The sequence below is a fragment of the Lactuca virosa genome, chromosome 4 (assembly GCF_052849685.1).
Source record: "Lactuca virosa cultivar CGN04683 chromosome 4, Lactuca_virosa_CGN04683_v6, whole genome shotgun sequence".
Classification (NCBI taxonomy): Eukaryota; Viridiplantae; Streptophyta; class Magnoliopsida; order Asterales; family Asteraceae; genus Lactuca; species Lactuca virosa.
Genome location: NC_136429.1, coordinates 28,656,909 through 28,678,968, shown reverse-complemented (window position 1 = coordinate 28,678,968; position 22,060 = coordinate 28,656,909). Strand labels below are relative to the sequence as shown.

The window sequence follows — 22,060 nt, the reverse complement described above, 5'->3', positions numbered from 1 at the left end:
AAATTTCGCATGGTCACCCTTCGGCCACGTCACCCTCGCATACGAAGCAGCCCCGTGTCCGACGCGTGTCACCTTTTGATTGGACTGAAGTTGCTCGTGTTGCCTTCTGATTGGACCGAAGTCGCGGTCCAATGGCCATCCGACATCCTTCGCATGAACAGTAGCCGCCTCACCCGGAACCGACACGCGCCTTGCCTTTCTGTCTCGCATCCGAACTTCGGCCTCGTGGCCTTCGCTGCTACTGCCACGTGTCCGATGACTCATCCCCTTGGCCGAACCCTCGCACCTATATAAAGGGTGCGAGACTCTCCGATTCTTAACCCCTTTTTACACCATTTTTGGTCCTTTTTCACCCCTTTCACTTCCATAAACTCACAAACAACCCCCCAAGGCCCCGGTATCGTATCTAAAACCCGAAGCAAGCCCCGAAGCCCCATAATTCTCGATAAGCTAACCTCTTTCCAGTCGAAGTGCTGCCCGCATAAAGCGCGGTTTTTAATCAAAAACTCGCGGTTTCTTCGAGAAAGATCATCTATAGAAACGAAACGCTGCCCAAATCACCACTTATTAAGTGAGTTCATACCTCTATAATCTACATTTTTAATGGTTTTTAAATGCTTTTTAGGGGGGGGAGGGAATACAAGTTGAACACAGTCTAAATTGTGTTAATAATTGTATGTGATAATAATCACACAAAGGATTTCCTTATGCTTTAAGGATTACCAAATACTTCCAAAATGACTTAAAGTCATGTTAAATCTTTAAAGTCATGTGAACTCTTTTAATACTGTTAAATTCTTTGAAAAAGGTTTTATAAACTATTTCAAATTATAATTGCCAAAATTCTTTGAACAAGGGTACAAATACAATGTACCAGGGTTAGCAATCACGGGGTAATAATACATCATACCGGGTTTGTATTAACAAGGGTACAAATACAACGTACCAGGGTTAGCAATCACGGGGTAATAATACGTCGTAATCTCGTTGAAACAATAAATTTGTGAGACTCTTCATGGTGTACTTATCTAAGTACGACCTTAAGTCCTAACTTATTAACCAGAATCTCCTGGAGGGAGAGCGTGAATTTGTGTATAGATCTATATGAGACTGACAATCCCGCACCTTCACTGTTCGCAACAGTTTGGCCGACAGGCCTAGGGTGACAAATGTCATATCGTTTCCGACGCCTGAAGAACGTCGCATCAGGTACATCAGTCATATTAGTATGGTTAATAGAACTCACATGGATAAAACAACGAGTAAATTACTTAGTAATATACTTCTCTTAAAACAGTAAGAAAATGTAATTACATCTTATCTATTTTACTAACCAAATATATCTTCTGTTAGTTTTTACTTATAGTAAAAACTATGTATCATGAAATCAAGTATGACAAATATACTTGTACTTTTGGTTTTGGAACGTTTAAACCACAAATCAGTATTATGGATAATATAATATTTTCCAGGGTTAATACCAATGTTTTACTGTAGAACGGATATAACTAAGAATACTTTTACAAATGAAACGGTTTATGGGATTAAACTACTTTTACAAATGGAACGGTTTTATGGGGATTTAAAACTACTATTCAGAAATGGTTTTATGGGGATTTAAAACTACTATTCAGAAACGGTTTTATGGGGATTTAAAACTACTTATCAGATGGAACTTAGTCATTCACTCTCTTTAAACTAGTATAACATAAATGACCTTTAGTGGTTAATTCTATAATTCTTTAGTTTTTACATCAGAGTTATACATAAGTAATATCCGATTGACAGTGAAATGTGTGACTTCCGCCTTACTTCATGTTCGTTGTTTGGTTGTGGGCTTAGGGCAGATACACTCATTTAACTGTCCATTCGATATTAGGTTATATATAACTAGAATAAACTAAGTAATTGCAGAGGGAACTATTGAGGTTATCAGTTTATCACCTCAGGAAATATAGGATTTTCTAGAGGAACCAACAAACTTTTCCAAGAACTTAGAGTATACTTTATAGAACTAAAATACTTATGAACTCACCAGCTTAAATGTTGTTCTACCTTTCAAAATAACTTGTATTCTCAGGAATCCAGTAGACAGGTACACTCCCGAAGCTTTTGAGAAGACTACCTAGTACCGTACTGTGAAACTTGTCTTCTACTGTGTCTACTTTGATGTTTGAATATGTAATGTTTAAACACTCATGTAAAACTTATAGTTATTAATGCAATGGTTGTTTGTACTTTGATTACTATATTGCATGTGTTGTGATACTTACATGAAGTCCTCCGCCCCTGAACGTTTCCGCCGTTCTGGTTTGGGGGTGTGACAAATACTAGCATTACCCCCAACCAATCATGACACCTAACAATATCATACAATCAACATGAAAGACCCCTACCAATCTAACATATGGGTTTTATAGAGAGCAAATATATACAATGCAGAAAACAATTAACAATTAATATGGTACATGCATCCTATAAATTATCTATGACATACACCTTGATAGCAACATACAGTGAACAACTAAACTAGCATAACCTTAGTATAATTCGAAAATTACAAAGTTTAAGGTTACATACCTTTTGATTTGTTGTTGTAAACAAACCACACCAATCCTTGTAGTTGTGAAGCTTGAAAAGACTAGCACCAAAGAGATGATGCTTGTAATGGTCTGTACGCAAAACTTAGCAACAAGAACACAAGAGGAGAAAGGTGAGAAATTTTGTCTATAGCTAGCTCAAGAAGCATCGACGAAAATAAGAGACCATAAGTTCCTACTTATAGTTGATAAGGAATACTCGGATAACCCTAATTTGAATATAATAATAATATCTCAAATTAGGAAAGTATCTAATACATTTACATATCCACCAAGGCTTCCTAAAAGCCTTAGAAACCTTCCTAAAACCGTCCCCATGAGGGAGGTTCTGGAAGCTCTCTACTGTTCAACTTTTGAACTAGTCCATGTATTTCCAATTAATTTAACTAATCCCAAAATTAACTCCAATTATTTTTTGATTAATTCTAAATTAATTATAACTATTTCTAGTTAATATATTAATCATATAATATATTAAAAAATTATCCTCTTTCTCTAAATGTAATTCTTTTCAATTGTTATTTTTGAGGGCAACCCAAAAATGACTTTGCTTTTATTTAAAGAATATACTAAATTAGTAATTAGCTTAGACACCTTAAATCAACAGTTTTCTACTTGGATAAGTCTATAACTACAATTGTAAGTATAGACCTTGAAATAAACAACAAAGTGTGCTTTCTAAAGCCACTGCCAAACACTGATTCAAATCAGTCGTCAACCCTAAGATAAATGATTAACTATTCCTTCGTTCTTCAAGATATTGTATGTGTGGTTGATTAGGTGTCTAAGCCAATAGCTAAATTATTATAATCTTGAATTATTAGCAAAGTCTTTTTGGGATGCCGTCAAACCTAGTAACTGAATATGATGACTTTTAGAAAGAGAGAGACTGATTTATTAATTTATTATGTGATTAATAAATTAATTAGAAATCAAGATAAATAAATTTATTAATATTTTATGAAAATAATATATTAATTAGAAATCATATTATTTAATTAATAATTAATTAGAATTAATTTTGGGATTAATTGGATTAATTAAAAGTGTAGGGACTGTTTGGTAATTTATTGAAAGTTGAAGCATGAAGGCTCTAGAACCTCATGAAATGAGGTGGATGAAAATTGACCCCCAAAACCTTGAATTTTTGTCTAAGGGGGTAAGGAATAAGGAGATAAGCCAACTTGATTATTATATTAATTAATTTAGGCCTTATCCCAAAAACTTTGCTTTGGCCTTAAGTTTCCTTTAGCTATATAAAGACCTCCCTAGCCTTCACAATTTCATCCATCCCTTGTCATAAGCCAAAGGCCAAAATTTTTAGCTCCTCTCTCCTCTCTCTCTCTCTCTCTCTCTCTCTCTCTCTTTAACCCTCCTTGATATTAGGGTTGGGTGTGAACCATCAGAGGCACGAGATTTTTGGTGCTAGCTTCTAAACAATTTCAAGATGGATTTTGATTTGATTATCTACTAGAATAATCAAAAGGTATGTTTACTCTACCCTTTTATGATTTTCGAAAATCAATGGTTCTGGATATTCAAATTGATTATTGCTTTCAATACTGAAAACTTAGATCCTTAGGGTGTATGAAAACTTAGGGTTTTATTTTTCCGCCCAAAAATATGATTTTTGTTATGTATAAAACCCATCAGTGGTATCAGAGCTTATGTTTTCAATTGAATTGCATAATAGTTGAATAGATCAAGATTAGGTTTTATTGAAATTAAACCCCAAGGGGCTAAATTTTCGAAAATCTAATTTAAACCTAGTATTTTAAAAAAGCTTTAAAATACACATTATACTATATGTAAAATTAAAAGTTTAATAATTACTATATGTATAAGACTAAGTCAGTCAAATCGCTAGTACGCCTCATTCACAAAGCTGAACTATAAGGGGGTTATAAGGAAACTGCCTATAAAATGGTAGTTGAATGAGTGTCCACTCTCACCCACCGATTCTTGTTTGGTGGATGGTCGTTAGCTGAACGGATTTGATAGGACAAAATCTCATTAATAAGTATAATGTTATAAAAGTAACAAAAAATTTATGAAATCCCACTCTTAGTTACTTTAGGAAAATATGAAAAGTATGCTAATCCATAAAATTGCACATTATACTATATAGTAGTTAGTGGAGCACATATGGTTAACCGACACACTAATAGTGACTATAAAGAGTAATAACGGGCATCTTGAAAATTATCATTGATTAATGGAGCTCGTGTAGTTAATTGGCACATTAATATGAGATGATAAATGACATTGAGAGTGCCAAACATACTTGTATGATTATTCACATCTTGTTTGTGATCCTCGGTATCACAGTCACAAATAGAATAGCATAATCTGAGATTAAACATGCCACTGATAGATTCAATGAATCTCAAAAGATTTAGATTTTTCACAGTTCGAAATTGGTGAATTGCTTTTACCCATCTTCACAAATTCACAATAGGATTACATCCCTCTTCTTAGTTGTGAATTGTTATTTTGGATCCTAGCCTTAATCATTTATTATGGGTTAAAATAGGGATAGTGACTTGAAAGGGTAACCCATATTAGCTTTTGGTCACATTTGGTCACTAAATTAATTTTCGTGCTTTATTAACCCTTGAACTTGTTGAAACGTATACATTATACCAGTATGACCGGTAATAGTGGGTTTTTCCGATTTCCAATTAACGAACTTGATCTGGTTTTCATGTTTCAGATTAAGAACACATTTGGTCACTAAATTAATTTTTGTGTTTTATCTGAAATGAAGTTCATAAAAGAAATCTAGCTTTAGGATTTTTTGGGTTTCTGATGAATGAACTTGATCTGGTTTTCATGTTTTAGATTAAGAACACATACTGAAACTCATTTTAAAATCGGAGTGTGTTCCTTCTCGAAAACGGATTTTAGATGTGGCTTTCTTCAAAAAACGATGAGTTTGTTCCTTCTAGAAATGGATTTCATATCAGCCATGGATGTGTTCTTCAAAACTTGATTATGATTTTATCTAGCCATGGATGTGTTCTTCAAAACAATCGAGTTCTTCCCCAGTCACCACGTCGTGGTGGCTAGATGCCACGTCGTGGGAACTGGGTTTCAGTAGCTTAATGCATTAAGTTGTTTTCCAACCATTCCAAGAGCTCCAAAGCTCAGATTTGGTACACCCCAAGGTCTTAATGAATAAAGTTTCCAACTTTATCCCTTAAGTCATTCCAATAATCCAAAACTTCTAGCCCTATGTCCTTAATGACATTATAAAACATGAGCTCATCCTTTAAGCTCTAAATCACTAAAGCCACCCAATCAAACTTTCCAGAAGACTTTTACACTCCATAAGCATCATAAAGATTAGTGCTTTTTGGACATGCATGTCTCTCCCAAACTAGGTCAAATCCATGGAAGAAATCAACTCAAACTTGTGTATGATGCCAAATACACAAAGGAACACTATATCTGAAACATATAATCTCAAATGGACCTCTAGGATCCATAAAGTTGTCAGCTTTATGGAATCTATTCATTCAAACTCTTACATTATAAAGAAATGGGACAAAAACTCTAGATCTAGAAGCACAAACTAGAAAGCTTGGAACTTGAATACTCACAAGGGTCCAGAATATGCTTAAGATGATGATGAAGAAGTTTGCTTGCTGGACCAATGCACCAAAACACATTCTTCTTAAAGGCACCATGAATACCAAAATGAACCAAAACTCTCTAAGGGAGACTAGGGTTTTGAGGTAGAGGGTTGGAGGTTGAAGAGGATGCCCTAATCCTCCGGAACTGTTGCTTAAATATGGAAGGAAACCCTAAACTTACGGGCTTGGGCCAGAACAACTGCCACACCGTAGCCAACCTACTGTTAGGCCGTGACACTAAAAAAACACCCGTTCCATTTAATCAATGACACGTCGTGGGCATCCTTGCACCATGTCGTGGCATAGAGTTTTTTTTTCCAAAACTCCATCTTTGGTCATTGATAAAAAGTAAGCTTAACCAATCTGAAACACGGATGTTACATAAAAGAAAACAAAACATTTTGTGTGAAGGGTTGTTCATGTTAAATCTTTTCCAAAGTTAGAATCGAGGGATAATTTTAAATATTTTTTAGGCTATTGAATTATACTTTGGAAAATTAAGCTTTTGGTTGTCATGACATTTTTTTATTTTTAGGATATAAAGTGTGAAGTCTAAAAGATGTTGGGTTAAAAGTGAATTATGAAAAAGTTTGAGTACTGAAGTTTTGAAGTCGAGCAATATTTTGAAGAAATACACATTATTGTACAAGAGAAGGAAAATACGATATAATATTTGTTCATTTCTCATAAATTGATACACAACTCTCATTTTGTTTGGTTTTCTCTATTTTTCCATTTTTCAATTTCGTTGTTCTTGCCAATGTTTAAAAAAAAATACATTTTTAGTCATTCTGATTATCAAAATTTTCATTCGCTTCATATATTCATGCATATCAAATAATTGAATAACTATTGGTAACTATTAAATATTAATCAAATGATTTCTAGCTTAGTGGTATATGATGTTGTCTTTACTCCTTGAGGTTGAAGGTTTAAGTCTCACGATGGATATTTAGTGGAATTAGGAATAGTTTAGTAATAATGTAGATTTGTCTTTTCAAAAAAAAAAATTAATGAAATAACCAAAAGTTAGGGGGTGTTTTAAGGAATTAACCATGAAATTTTAAGTTTTGGAAAATGACCACGAGATCCGCAGAGGGGGTTCTATGGATCCTTTTAATCCTCTGAGGAACGATGCACAGTACTGCAGAAATGACGTGACACCACTAAATGACAAAAAAAATTTGTGGCTATAAAAGTTCCGCAGAGGTGGCTCTGCGGATCCATTGTACACCTCTGCAGATTTATAATATCTCTGAGGAATTGGTTGGTTTTGACAATTTTTTCGATTTTACCCCGTTTTCAATGGTTCCTCAGAGGATTATAGCGATCCGCAGATGTGTACAATGGTTCCGCACAGTCACCTCTGCGGAACCATTATAGCCACGAAATTTTTTTATCATTTAGTGGTGTCACGTTATTTCCATAGTACTGTGCATCATTCCTCAGAGGATTAAAGGAATCCGCAGAGCCCCCTCTGCGGATCTCGTGTTCATATTCGAAAACTCAAATTTTCATGGTTAATTCTTTAAAACACCCCCTAACTTTTGGTTACTTCATGAATTTTCTCAAAAATCTATTAAATATTAAATTACTGATAGTGTAAACTCAAACCAAACATTAAAATAGTCATTAAATATTGATTCAAAATACACGATTAACCAATTAACATTTATGTTTTAAAAAAAATGCTACAACGTTTTACCAGTTCATTCATTCTGATGTAGTAGATTGAAGATCCATACTAAACACCAAAAACTTATGAGGTGCTATTAATAAAAATGCCAATGGCATCTTCTAAATTAAAAGCAACAAGATTGAGTTCTATAAACTATAAGAACAACACCTATATGTAAAAGTAAGCTTGTACTGTAAATTAAAAAAAAATAAAATAAGTATAAAAAAGGGATAATGACTTAAAAGGGTAATATATTTTTTGATTTGTATACATTTGGTCACTGAGTTTTTTTTCGTCCACATTTACCCCTTCAACTTGGTAAACTGTATACATTCAGTCCTATTTTCCATGTATCGGCAACACCTATTTCATCTCGGCAACACCTACTATGTATTACTGCGTCTTCCCCTGTCCATACGTTTTTTTTATGAATGTATGTATGTATGTTTTTTTTATAAAATCGTTAGTAAAAATATAATACATTTTAACGGGAGTAATCTTAATGAAAGTTGTAGTATACTCAAAAAATGAACATGTGGATAAAGATCCTGATATCGTATGAAGAAGTTACGATATTCAAAATACAAGACCTAAGTCAAACCACAAGACTTACGCAACCAAGCAGTCGAGATCGCATTGGACATAAGCATCAACAACCCCAAACACCTCATCAATGATTGTCTCATGTAAGATGTCGTGAAAAAAACCTAAAGAAATCATTCATAAGTACTGAATGAGTACAAAAAAAGGACTTATTTTGAAACAAAAAAAAATGTTAAGGACTAAATATGTACAAAAATATTAATGACTAAATGTGTACAAAATGAAAAATATATTACCGTATCAAGTCATTTTTCCCGGCTAACCTGGAGTAACAGGTCATAAGGACTAAATGTGTACAGTTTAACAAGTTTAAGGGGTCAATGTGGACGAAAAAAAACTCAGTGACCAAATGTGTACAAATCGAATAATATGTTACCCTTTTAAGTCATTATCCTTATAAAAAAAAAAAACTCTTAACAATTTGAACAACATTATTTTCTCCTACCGGCTTAAACCGAGATTTTATCGGTTCCATGTCACCGGTTTGTTTTTTTGACAAACCCAAACGGTTCAAACCAAGTCAAAAATAGACAAAAACCCGTTTATAATTCACCAAGTGTAACAATTCTTGGATTAATGGGTTTATTGTTTTTGCTTTTTAATGGGCCTCTTAATTATTGGGTCATTAAGGCATCGTTGTGACGCTGTCCGCCGAAATCTGAATGATTCTTTTTGACGTCCTTGCCCCTTGTTCCCTAATTCCCTTCAACACCCACACATCCCATACGCTCTCCAGTTCCAACCTCCAGCAACTCCATGCGCTTCATCGCCTTCCTCCGCCAGCAACGCCTCCGGTAAGCTTCTCTTCTCCATCTCTGTAATCGTTTCCTTTCTTCTGTAAAATCGACATTCTTGTTTCTCTTCTCCATTTCTGAAATTGATTTGCTATTTGAAATCGCTTTGTTAAGTGATTTCTTCTACGAAATCGATTTTGAATATCATTTTCAACACAAAGTGCCACTGCTGAATCCGATTCTCTGATATGTTTTGTTATGTGATTATGAATATGATTTTGTTTGCCGAACCTCGATTGTCCGATGTGATTATGCTTTGAACCTTTGCTGAAATGTTGATTTTGTTTCGTGATGATGTTGAACTTGTTTGGTTTTGTTTAATCTTTCCTGAAATGCTGATGTGCTCAAGTGCTTGAACTCTGATCTTTTTTTTTGTTTTTCTCTTGTTTTCTCATGGAATGTTGCTCTGATTAGGTTTATAGTTGTTGATCTGATTCTTTGGAAAATAATGTGTGCGTGTCATTTGAAATTGTATGTCTCTACTGTAGTCAAGTTAGTGCAATATACAAATATCTTATTTAAACTCAGATAATGGATATATATAAACTTTGTATCTTTATGGAGTATTCCATATCTTGACTAGCTAGAAGCTGTAGTTATCTTTTTCATTTCTTTTTGTGTTCTTCCATTTACCTCCTTATGAGTTTGATGTGTTAATCTAAAACATTGTGTGCAACAGTAAATTGAGAGGAATGAAGCATGAAACGATGAAGAAGAAGAGATCTTCAACCTTGAAGTTGAAGGAAGCAGAAGCTGCTTCGAGTTCAAATCTTTCATTGCTTGAGGTAAGAGTTATCTGTAGGGATGTAGATATTTATATTATTTGGTGGAATCATACGGTTGAAATTTGTGGTAATTGTTTTGTTTGAAATATGTATAGTTTATATACTCGATAGATTGATCTGTTAAAGATATCATAAAAGGGAGGATCATGAGGAAAAGAAAAGTAAGATTGTTTTATAAGTAGTAGATTAGGCTATAAGAAAACTAGCATTTGCTTATAATTATTTATTATGTTTGATGCAGGAAAAAGGATTGCGGATGCTAAAAATTCACCTTTGGTTTATTGCGCTTACTGGATGTAAGCTTTATCATCATCATCATGCAATGCATCCATACATGTTACATTACATAATAAATATAAAACACATACAGATTTTGTGAATGTGTTTAATCGATTCTGTGATGTACAGGTTTTCAGGAGTTTAGAGTTAACAGAAGTGGATGGAGTTCAAACTTTAAAGAAGCGGTATGATTTATGAATTATGAAATGCTCTTTATTTTAATTATTATTTAATATTATTATTATGTGGGATGATTCATAATTGTAGGTTTTTGAGTTTTTGGAGAGAGAGAAGATGGGATTTGAAGAAGAAAACGAAACAACTCTGATAATCAAATTCAATCACTAATGAGCTGCTGGCATATTCTTCCAAAAGCTACTGTGACGTAACTTTTTTTTTTTTTTTTGTTGTTGGTTTTATATCAACAATCGTTTTATGTATATGAATTTGTTGCTTGAAGCTAACAAAATCTTTTCCTTGTAATATTCTACTTTCATTTTTGTGAATATTTCTGGAGCTATCAGCTATGGGTTAGGTTTGTTATTTTTGTCAATTCATTTTGATGTTTTTCATACCTTCTTTTATTGGTGTTATTATGGTTTGTTAATGTTTTTGCCAAATCTTGCATTTAGAATTCAGATTAGTATTTCCATTATTAATAGATTCTTATCCCTTTTAGCTCGATCCGATCAATTTGATTTAGTTAATAGAGACCAAATATACATATTAAACCATAAGGACCATTCACTATTCGTGTAATTTACTATCTTTTAATGAAAACGACACATGATTAAATAAAAAGATATTTAATTTAAGTAGTCATGAATTTTATTATCATATCATGTGCTTAGTAAGGAGTGAACATGTTTTGACACAAAGCCGAACCCAAACCGATAATATTGGTTTTAAAATATTCAAAACAGAACCCTAAACCCAAATCGATAGGTCAGTATCTCGGTTTTTTTGGTTTTTCAAACTTGGTTTCGGGTTTAAACCCAAACCCGTTAGAAACTTTAACTTGGAGAATTGAAAATCTGGTTTTGCTTATATAAGAACCGAAAAGGGCTTTGTTTCATTTTTTGGCCGATGTGTGACAAGTAATAGAAATGAAAGAATTGATAAAGTAGTTTTGCTTATATAATAAGAGCTCAATAGGGGCTTTGTTTCATTTTCTGATCGATGTGGGACAAATAAGAGAAATGAAAGAAACAACTTGTCATAGATATAGGATAGGCCCTTTCTAAACAAAATAAAAGTTTCATAACGAAGTCAAGATTCGAACCCGGGCATCTCAGTTTAAGAGATGTGCGCCTTAACCGGCTAGGCGACTTAAAACTTGTGATTATAACTCATGCTTTATAATAAAATAATTATACAATCGGTATAATTTTATATAGGACGGGTCGGTTTTAAGTCGGGTTCAACCCAATGGGCTGGGTTGGTTCCTATGGGTCGGTTTTAAGTACTAAAACCGAACCAGAACCCATTTTTCGGTTTTTAGAAATTTAAACCCAAACCCAACAGTTTGGGTTCGGTTTCGGTTTCTCAGGTTTCGGTTTTGTTCACCCCTAAGCTTACTAAGTTTCAATAGTATGTGGACTATTCTAAAGAAAAAAAATACAATACTCTAAAGGTTAAGTTTTACTTTTGAAAAATTGACGCCAATGGTCCTTATCGTTTAAAATCATTTGTAATTGGTCCTTGTTAGCCGTTAGCCGTGACCGATGATGGACATTTGCTAAGAAGGTGTTTATGATTTCATTTAAAAACAATTTATTGACTTATTAGCTTTTTGAAAAGTCAATAAGACAAAAAATCATTTGGAATATGAAAAAAAAAACTTCTAAAATAACTTCTCCTCGACTCTTCAAAAAGAAGATTTCATTAAGTTAGGATTTCAGTTTTCAAAACTCTTTATAAATTTTTTGGGTTATAAAAGACAAATACCCCTTAAAACATATATAAGTGTAGGCAATATCTATATTTGTGTACTTTCTCTAATATCTATACAAATTTGTGCTTAAACTTTAGATCGGGTCTTATCGATTATGCATTGATTCTTCAATTCCGCATTTATCATCTTTATTGGGATCCTACATGTAGGCCCGGCCCAATACATGGGCGACTTGGGCTTAGGCCCAGGGCAGCAAATAATTGGGGGCATCAAGGAAGTCCAGCTATATATATATATATATATATATATATATATATATATATATATATATAATCGGCCCAAAAACTTAGCCCATAATGAAAATCTGCATACGGACGATGAGAGAAAGAAAGCGAGCGGACGGTGGGAGAAAGAAAGAAGGCGCACCAATTGCCAAACGTTTCGTGCTCATGGAAAAACCAAACGTTTCGTGTCTACTGCCTAGAATCCCGTTGGTATCGGGTTTGATGGGAGAAATCAATGCGTCTCCCGTATAAAAAGGAAGAACAGGTTTTTCTTTTGTTTCCTTCCAGTCGAATTGATTTTACATACCCGATTCTCAGTTTAGTCTTCAAACGCAACCGATTTAATCCGATAGCTGTGATTTAGTCCGATTTATCATCGATTTGGTTATTTTAAAAGTTAGACAACATCGATTTAGGTTAGTTTATTCAATCTGTTTGATTTCTAAGTCATCTGCTTCGTTTCTAGTTATCTATTTTAGAATCGGGTGACCTAATTTCTTATCTATTTCATTACAGGAAGTCAAATTTCCCCTCTCTTGTATTTGTACGTGATATTGTTGCGTGATATTGCTGTTTCAAGAATCATCAAATCATATTTGGGTAAGTTTTAACTTGAAATTTGTGTTTATTTAGGTTCCTTTGATTGTTTTAGAAATCTGATTTAGTGATTTATGTTGCATATATCTGATTTATTCTCCAAGAGTTCATATTTTTTTTAAGTTTGTTTCTAAAATCTGCTCAATTTCTTATTCATCTGATTTGTTTGTTGGTTATTTAAAAATATGTTGACCTGATTTCATCTCTGATCTCTGTTTCATTACAGGAAATCAGATTTGTCTTCTGTTTGTGTTTATATTTGATTTTGCTGTTTTAGAAATCATCAAATTATATTTGGGTAAGTTAAAACTTGAAATCTATGTTTATTTAAGTTTGTTTATGGTTTAGAAAAAATCCGGTTTATTGCATCTCTAAGAGTTTCTATTTGATATTTCAGTTTCAGTTTTTCAGAAACTGAATCTGATTTACATTAACTATTACTGTGTTGTCCAAGTTTGAGCAACAAAATCAAATACAATTCAGATTTCTCCATTGTTTCAACATTCAACAATCAGATTTGGTGAGTTTAATTTTGAAATCTGTTTTGTGTTCATTGTTCAATAATTGTTGTCTAAACTTTATTATTTATGTAATGTGAAGCAGGAGCTATATTTTTAACATTGTTGACTAAAGACTAGAAGTAGCAGAACTGCTGAAGCCTTATTTCATACAATTTGGTCAGGTTGTATCTTTCTTTACTTAGCTTTTATAACTACATTTGTTGAGTTTTTAATATGTTCCCCGAAAACAACCATCAAGTGCTCAAAATAGAAAACGAAAGAAAAAAGAACAAGAAGAGGCTCAATTAAGAGGGTCTTTGAATAAATTTTTAGTTACGAATCAAAATGGTAATAACAATTTTTCTAATGATCCAATTAATAACCCACCTAGTGCTTCCAATGATTCGGTTGAAATTCCTAATGATTTTGAAAACAATGATTCAGTTGAAATTCTTAATGATTTTGAAAACAATGATTTTGTTGATAAAGATAAACCAAGTGACTTTAATAAATTTGATCCTAGAGTATGGGGTGATTTAGATTCAAAAATGAAAGATTTACTAATAGAAAAAGGACCTAAGAGAGAAATTGATGCCAATACAATTTTTCCAAAAGATTCATTTGGTAGACATTTTTCATGTGATTTTTTTATTCGTAAATTAAAAAATGGTGATTTTTATGATAGAAAATGGTTAGTGTATTCAAAAGAGCTTGATAAGGTTTTTTGTTTTTGTTGTAAGCTTTTTAAAACAATTCGAACTAAAAGTAATTTGGCAACCGAATGAATTAAAGATTGGAAGCATCTTAGTGAAACATTAAAACAACATGAAAATAGTTTCTGACCATATGATTAATTTAAGAACATAGACTGAAACACGAATTAGGTTAAATAAAAACGAAACAATTGACAAAGAAATTCAAGAAATGATAAAAAAAAAATACCGAACATTGGAAAGAAGTTATGGTTAGAATTATTTATGTTGTAAAATGTTTAGCAAAAAATAACTTGGCTTTTCGTGGTACAAATGAAAAAATTTATGAAAACTCAAATGACAATTTTTTAAGTGTAATTGAATCGATTGCGAAGTGGGATCCGGTAATGAAAGAACATTTTCGAATGATTAAAGACAAAGAAACACATAATCATTATCTTAGTCATAAAATTCAAAACAAATTAATTGAAATGTTAACATCCGAGGTAAAAAGTGCAATTATTAAAAAAATAAAAAATGCAAAATATTTTTCTGTTATTCTTGATTGCACTCCGGATGCAAGTCGCCAAGAACAAATGACTTTGATTATAAGATGTGTAGATTTGGAAAGTGTTCCGTTAAAAGTAGAAGAGTTTTTTTTAGAGTTTTTAGTTGTAGAAGATACATCCGGTCTAGGTCTTTTTAATGTTTTACAAGATGCCCTAAAATCTCTTGATTTGGATATTAACTATGTTCGTGGTCAAGGGTATGATAATGGGGCGAATATGAAAGGTAAACACCAAGGTGTTCAAAAACGGTTGCTTGATATAAATAATAGAGTTTTTTATATGTCTTGTGGATGTCATAGTTTAAATTTAGTTTTGTGTGATGTGACAAATTCTTGCCAAAAAGCAAAAACTTTTTTTGGTACATGTCAAACAATTTATAATGTTTTTTCTAATTCAACAAAAAGATGGAGTGTTTTACTTGAGTTTATAGATGATCTAACACTTAAATCATTATCAGCTATTCGTTGGGAAAATCATATTGAATGTGTTAAAGCAATAAAAACACAATTTTCTCAAATAAGAAAAGCTTTAAAAAAATTATCTATAGTAAGTGATAATGGACAAGTGTGTAGAGATGTTGATTCACTAGTAAATGGTGAATTTTCTAATTCTGAATTTATTTTAAGTTTAGTTATATGGTATGAAATTTTGTACAAAATTAATTTGGTAAGTAAAAAGTTACAATCCAAAGAAATGCTTCTTGATGTTGCTGTAAAAAATTTAGAGGGATTAATTAATTATTTTGAAGGATATAGGGAAAATGGGTTTGACTTTGCTATTAATGAAGCAAAAAAAAAAAATAGCTAATAGTGTTAAAGTTAAACCCGAATTTACTCAGAAACGCAATTCTAAAAGAAAAAAATAATTTGATGAAATTCCAAATACCGAAAGAGAACATCAATCTTCTCAAGAAGCATTTAAAATGGATTATTTTATTATTTTTGTAGATATGGCTCTTGTTCAATTGAAAAGTAGATTTGAACAAATGCAATATTTTGAATCTATATTTGGTTTTTTGTTTGATGGTTCCAAATTAGTTTCTTTAGATGATGATGAATTAAAAAAATATTGTTTAAATCTTGAGTCCAATTTGAAAAATGGTGAAGATTATGATATTGATGGAGATGGTTTATTCATTGAGTTACAAATTTTGCAGAAAATGTTGCCGGTTGAAGCTTACAAAAGTGAAAGTCCTTGGACATCTATTCAAATAATGGAGTATGCAAGAAGAATGGATATGTTCCCTAATGTGTTGGTTGCTTATAGGATATTGTTGACGGTACCGGTTACGGTTGCTTCCGCGGAAAGAAGTTTTTCAAAATTGAAGCTTTTGAAATCGTATCTCCGAAGTACCATGAGTCAATAAAGATTGAATGGATTAGCAATTTTAAGTATTGAAAGTGATTTTTTAAAAAATATTGATTATTGTAAAATAATAGATGTTTTTGCTTCAAAAATGCACGAAGACATCGTTTTAGGTGATTTTTGTATGTTTTGTTTGTATTATTTGTTTGATTATAAAAATTACTGCATTTTTTTATTATATTATATATATATATATATATATATATATATATATATATATATATATATATGTTTTTGTTATTGTACGGTACACATATAAGGGCATAATTTTTTTATCTCGCCCCGGGTAGTAAAAAACATTGGACCAGCCCTGCTTACATGTGGCATCAACGCTTAATCTTGAAGGTCTAACAGTTTTTTCAAGATCAACGATCATAGATGACAATATTTTTGGTGTGTAATCGACTTGATGATTCAAATTTCATAGTGAGTCTCTCCATTGGATCTTTTTGCTTTCAATTCAATATTTGTTGATCCAATTATCTTTTCAATTCAAAACCTATCAAAATCTCTCGGAATCGTGTTTTTGTAATCGGCTTTTTAATCATTTTGATTCTATTAGATCTTTTTGCTTTCAAATTCAAATATGTTGATCCAATTAAATGTAACATCCCAACTCCCAGGTACAAATTTAAATTGTTTTATATTCATTTTGGAAGGGCAACTCGACAGGTTGGAGGCCCCAACTCGTCGAGTAGAGACTGAGATAGCCGCGTGGTTTTTAGAGTCAACTCGACGAGTTGGAGGACCCAACTCAACGAGTAGGAGTTGAGCATGAAAACCCTAATTTTCAGGGTTTACATCCTATTTAAAGGACCTTAAGTCCTTTACCCCGCCTCCCTCATCACTTTAACACCTTGAGAGAAACTCTAATTGAGCTATTATCATCTGTGAGAGAGATAGAGAAAGATAAAGAGAGAGAGAGAGAGAGACTAAGAGTGTGTGTTTTAGTGCATTCTTTGAAGGAGCTTGAGGAGCAAAAGCCTTGGAACGAGAAGGAGTACTTGGATCTGGCATTCTTTCAGTGTTAGCTGCCATTTGGAGGTAAAAAGCTAATATCTTGACCACTTGTTTGCTAGATCTCTTCATTAGGGAGTTTATGGCCATTTCTACCTTCTTTTGAGTCATTTAGTTGCTTGAGCATGCCATGAAGATGGGGCTTCAGATCTGGAAAATATTAGGTCCCTTAGGCCTAAAGATTCAAGCTTTATCAAGCTTTGGCCAGCTTCCATGCCTTATACCCTTTGTTGAGCTTTGGTTTGGCAAACTTAGCCCTAGATGCCATGAATGGACGTAAAGCTTGTATCTTTACATGGTATTTCAACCTTAGGAGGCTAGATCTAGAGTTTGGGGCCTGAGTCTTGCTTAAAGACGTCTGAATGAGAAAATGGCTTGAAGGAACTCGACGAGTTGGTGAGCCAACTCGACGAGTTGATTAGGGTTTTCCCCGATAGTATGGACGCGTTACGAACTCGACGAGTTGGTGAGACAACTCGGCGAGTTGAGTTGAACTTTCCCGATATTTTTCTGAGAACAGGAGGAACTCGACGATTCGCATAGATGCACTCGACGAGTTGGGTCAACATGGATTGTTGACTCGAGTGTTGACTTTCGTTGACTTTTAGGGTTGGGTCAAGTTAGGGATTTTGGAGACCATGGAGGGGTAAAATGGTCTTTCACCCTTTCCGAGAAGAAGGAGTTAGCTTAACATCTTGGAGTTGTTATTATGAATTGTTAATTATAGATGATTATGATATATGTAGGCGGAGTCTAGACCTACCATTGAGTACGAGACATTCTTGTTCTACCTACGATGTGAGTCTTCTCATTATACTTACCTGAGTGGTAGTACTGTGTGACCGGAGGGTCTTATTTGAGTTATTAACCGGAGGATCTTATGTGATTATACTGAGTTATGTGATATCATGCATTTTGTCTTTGTGATTTATGTTGTATATTATTTCTATGCCTTATTGAGTTAGGACCGGAGGTTCCAAACTGAGTTGTGAGACAGGAGGGTCTTCACTAAGATACAGGACTGGAGGGTTCGACCCGAGCTGTGAGACCGGAGGGTCTTCACTGAGACACATGACTGGAGGGTCCTTATCGAGATATAGCCATGAGAGGCTAATTATTTGTGTGTGGTATTTTGGGGAACTCACTAAGCTTCATGCTTACAATGTTGTGTGAAATGTGTTTCAGGTACCTCTCAGGATCGCGGGAAGGCGCCGACATGATTGTACACACCAGCTAGAGATATTGTTTTGAGGATTCTGGGATATTGTCAAACATTTTGTTATCTTGTGTTTTAAACAACTTTTAAATTTGGGTTTGAGAAATGTGAAAAATGTGTTTTGTGTGGTTTTAAAAAAATGAAAATTTTATTTGAAAATTTAGAGTGTTACAAGTTGGTATCAGAGCATTGGTTTGAGGGATTCAGATGTACCCTCGGGTATGTCTGGACTCAAACTGAGGATTTGAGAAAATTTTCTGAAGAGAAATGATTTTTCTAAAACGAGTAAGAAATTTTAAGAGAGAACGAGACGAAGCATTGTGTACAATCATCCAGAGCCCGTACGGTGATTTCCTACAATACCATTACTTGTTTATATTATGAGATGAGATACTTATGAGATATTAGAGTTGCATGCTAGATGAAAGGCTAGGTATTTCAAGAATTTAGAGCTGGAGTTGCCTGATTCATGATGACTTAGCCTAGGGGGATGCTATTGATTGACATTATCTGCTATTTGCTCTATGTGTGTGTGTGCTGAGTAGGGGTACATACCAGAAATATTTTAGAGAGAGTTTTGAGTAATATAGGAGAGATACCTAGATGTGTATTGAGGAATCTAATCAGAGAGTAGTTTGATATTTGTGAGGGATAGAGTGCTTGTGAATTAGGATCCTAGGAGGAGGACTTGGGGCGACTATGAGTTGGTGTGGAAGGTAGTATTGGTCCCGTACTACTGAAAGAACCGAATCTGTATGCGACCAAAGTAAGAACCTTAGGATGCTAAAGAGCATGTATGGGTGGGTAATTGAGTGTGCGCTTGAGCCAGTCCCTGATGATTTTGTGTTTGTGTTTAAGAGAGACCATGGTGATTACCCGCAACAACTCCGGGGGCAGTGGTACTAGTGACGAGGAGATCCGCAGGATCATTGCTGAGGAGGTGGCCGCAACTATCAGGGGGGCCATACCAGAGATGTTCGAGTCTATTAAGACCATGCTGATTGATACATTTGATGAGCGATATGCTGCTGTCACAGAGGCTGCTGCTGCCGCAGCCACTGCAGCCGTAGCTGCTGCGAGGCCACAGGGGGTGACTCGTTGTTGTTCTGAGAGTTCAGCAACACGAAGCCACCAGAGTTTGACGGGACCCAGGACTCGATTTTCGCTATGAGATGGATCTCCGACATTGAGGGGTGTTTCTATACATGTTCATTCCTGGAGCACTTGAGAGTTCGATTTTCACTAAACCAGCTTCGCGTGGGAGCGAAGGACTGGTGGAAGTTCGTGACGACTGATTTTACTCGTGCAGATCATGTTGCAGTCACTTGGAAGAAGTTTAACCAGTTGTTCAAAGATGAGTATGTTCCCCAGGTGGAGGGGTGTTTCTATACATGTTCATTCCTGGAGAATTTGAGAGTTCGATTTGCATTAAACCAGCTTTGCGTGGGAGCGAAGGACTGGTGGAAGTTCGTGACGACTGATTTTACTCCTGCAGATCATGTTGCAGTCACTTGGAAGGAGTTTACCCAGTTGTTCAAAGATGAGTATGTTCCCCAGGTGGAGAGGGAACGTTTGGCCCAGGAGTTTCTGTCTCTCAAGCAGAAGACAGAAACAATGACAAATATTACGAGGATGTTTCATGAGAGGGCGTTGTTCTACCCTGAGCACGTGTCTACCGAGCAGGCACGCGTGAGCCGGTATTTGAGGATCTTGAGGAGAGATATTCGGAAGTTCGTGGCGAAGTCGTCATATCGGACATTGGTTGAGTTACAGACCAATGCCAGGAGGATAGAGATTGAGCTGGAGATTCAGACCAGGGAGGAGGGAGAGTCTCAGGGGAGAGACAGGAGGCCGGTGCAGTTACACCCGACGACGAAGCGGGCTAAGCCCGCTGATACGAGAGCAGGAGGCTAGAAGGGCCGAAATTGTGGCAAGTGTGGAAAGAGCCATGAGGGATCTTGTCGAGCAGGGATTTGCTACAAATGTGGAAAGGAGGGGCATATGGCGAAGGATTGCCCCAAGGGATTTTCGGTTTGCTTTCTTTGCAACCAGACTGGCCACCGGAAGGCCGAGTGTCCTCAGCTCACTCAGGGACCAGCCCAGGCTTCTGCTCTTGCTGCTTTGCGCATTACTGATGGTCGTTCGGGGATAGTCGAGGCTTTGAGAGCTCGTGGGAGAGCATTCCAGCTGACTGCGGAGGAGGTCCGCGGAACACCTGATGTTGTTGTTGGTATGTATCTCCTTATTTATGTTATTTTGATATTTGTTTATGCTTATTTGCATTTAGGTACTTTTCTTGTGAGTTATGTTCCTGCCATGGTGTTATTTGACTCGGGTGCGAGTCGATCTTTCGTTTCTTTATCCTTTAGTCGTCACATTAGTGTTAGACGCGAGGCGTTGAGTTGACCACTGAGGGTTTCTATAGCCGATGAGCATGCGGTTTTTTCCACTGATGTATTCCGAGGATGTGTTTTAGATATTTTCGGTGTTGAGTTTCCGATAGATCTGGTGCCGATAGCGATGGGTGATGTCTGTGTCATAGTGGGCATGGATCGGTTGAGCCGGTTTGGAGCCGTGATTGACTGTGAGCGTCAGATGGTGACCATACGAGACCCTAATGGGGGAGTACCCACTGTTTATGGCGAGGGAACTAGATCGGTATCAGCTTTATGCTCTGCCGCCAGGGCGAGGCCGAGTCTGCAGCAGGGATATATGGGATTTTTAGCGTACGTGATGGATACGCGAGTTGCCACTGAGAGGCCGAGTTCTATTTCCGATGTTCCAGTAGTATGTGAGTTCCTTGATGTTTTTCCCGAGGAATTTCCGGGTCTGCCTCATGAGAGACAGGTGGAGCTCCGGATCGATCTGACTCTGGGGGCGGCGCCTATTGCCAAGGCACCTTATCGCCTTGTGCCGCCCGAGATGCAGGAGTTATCCTCGCAACTTCAAGAGCTGTTGGGGAAGGGATTCATTAGACCGAGTAGCTCGTCGTGGGGAGCGCTAATCCTTTTTGTCAAGAAAAAGGATGGTTCACACCGGATGTGCATCGACTAACAGGAGTTGAACAAGTTGACGATCAAGAATCGTTATCCGTTACCGAGGATCGACGATTAGTTTGATCAGTTGCAGTGGGCGTCTTGGTTTTCCAAGATTGATTTGAGATCTGGGTATCATCAGATGAGATTCTGCGAGGAGGATATCCAGACGACGACCTTTCAGACTCGTTATAGGCATTACGAGTTTTTGGTGATGCCTTTCGGGCTCACCAATGTACCGACAACATTCATGGACCTCATGAACCGACAGTGCAGGACCATGTTGGATCGGTCGGTGATCGTGTTCATCGACCACATTTTGGTGTACTTGAGGTCTAGGGAACAGCACGAGGAATATCTGCGGGAGATTCTTGGAGTGTTGAGGATGGAGAGGCTTTATGCCAAATTCTCCAAGTGTGATTTCTGGTTACGAGAGGTCCAGTTTTTAGGACACCTCGTTAACCAGAATGGGATTTTGATCGACCCGACCAAGATTGAGGCAGTTATGCGATGGGAG

At 35.5% G+C, this 22,060-nt stretch overlaps 2 protein-coding genes across 3 annotated transcripts; both read left to right on the top strand.

The window, feature by feature from the left end:
* Nucleotides 1-9,198: 9,198 nt before the first annotated feature.
* LOC145109783 (uncharacterized) lies at nucleotides 9,199-10,946 on the top strand. 2 transcript variants are annotated; one of them, XR_013709205.1, is made up of 6 exons: nucleotides 9,199-9,310; nucleotides 9,990-10,095; nucleotides 10,191-10,256; nucleotides 10,337-10,391; nucleotides 10,504-10,559; nucleotides 10,642-10,946. XR_013709205.1 is itself a non-coding variant. In XM_079046944.1 (5 exons), exons 1-5 carry the CDS (start codon nucleotides 9,273-9,275, stop codon nucleotides 10,720-10,722), a joined length of 336 nt encoding a protein of 111 aa, XP_078903070.1. In that variant the 5' UTR covers nucleotides 9,199-9,272; the 3' UTR covers nucleotides 10,723-10,946. The 2 variants fall into 2 exon arrangements, 1 of the variants encoding a protein (XP_078903070.1); XM_079046944.1 differs by lacking the exon at nucleotides 10,191-10,256.
* Nucleotides 10,947-14,937: 3,991 nt separating this feature from the next.
* LOC145104222 (uncharacterized) lies at nucleotides 14,938-16,276 on the top strand. The gene is made up of 2 exons (XM_079041495.1): nucleotides 14,938-15,133; nucleotides 15,858-16,276. The coding sequence occupies exons 1-2, from the start codon at nucleotides 14,938-14,940 to the stop codon at nucleotides 16,274-16,276; spliced, it is 615 nt and encodes a 204-aa protein (XP_078897621.1).
* The last annotated feature ends 5,784 nt before the right edge of the window (nucleotides 16,277-22,060 follow it).

Excerpts from the sequence above, each read along its gene's own strand:
- LOC145104222 (XM_079041495.1), top strand. The coding sequence starts at position 14,938 with ATGACTTTGATTATAAGATGTGTAGATTTGGAAAGTGTTCCGTTAAAA. Across the intron at positions 15,134-15,857 it reads TAATGGGGCGAATATGAAAG|ATATGGCTCTTGTTCAATTG; the intron begins GTAAACACCAAG and ends TTATTTTTGTAG.
- LOC145109783 (XM_079046944.1), top strand. The coding sequence starts at position 9,273 with ATGCGCTTCATCGCCTTCCTCCGCCAGCAACGCCTCCG. Across the intron at positions 10,392-10,503 it reads GTTTATTGCGCTTACTGGAT|GTTTTCAGGAGTTTAGAGTT; the intron begins GTAAGCTTTATC and ends TGTGATGTACAG. Across the intron at positions 10,560-10,641 it reads GTTCAAACTTTAAAGAAGCG|GTTTTTGAGTTTTTGGAGAG; the intron begins GTATGATTTATG and ends TCATAATTGTAG.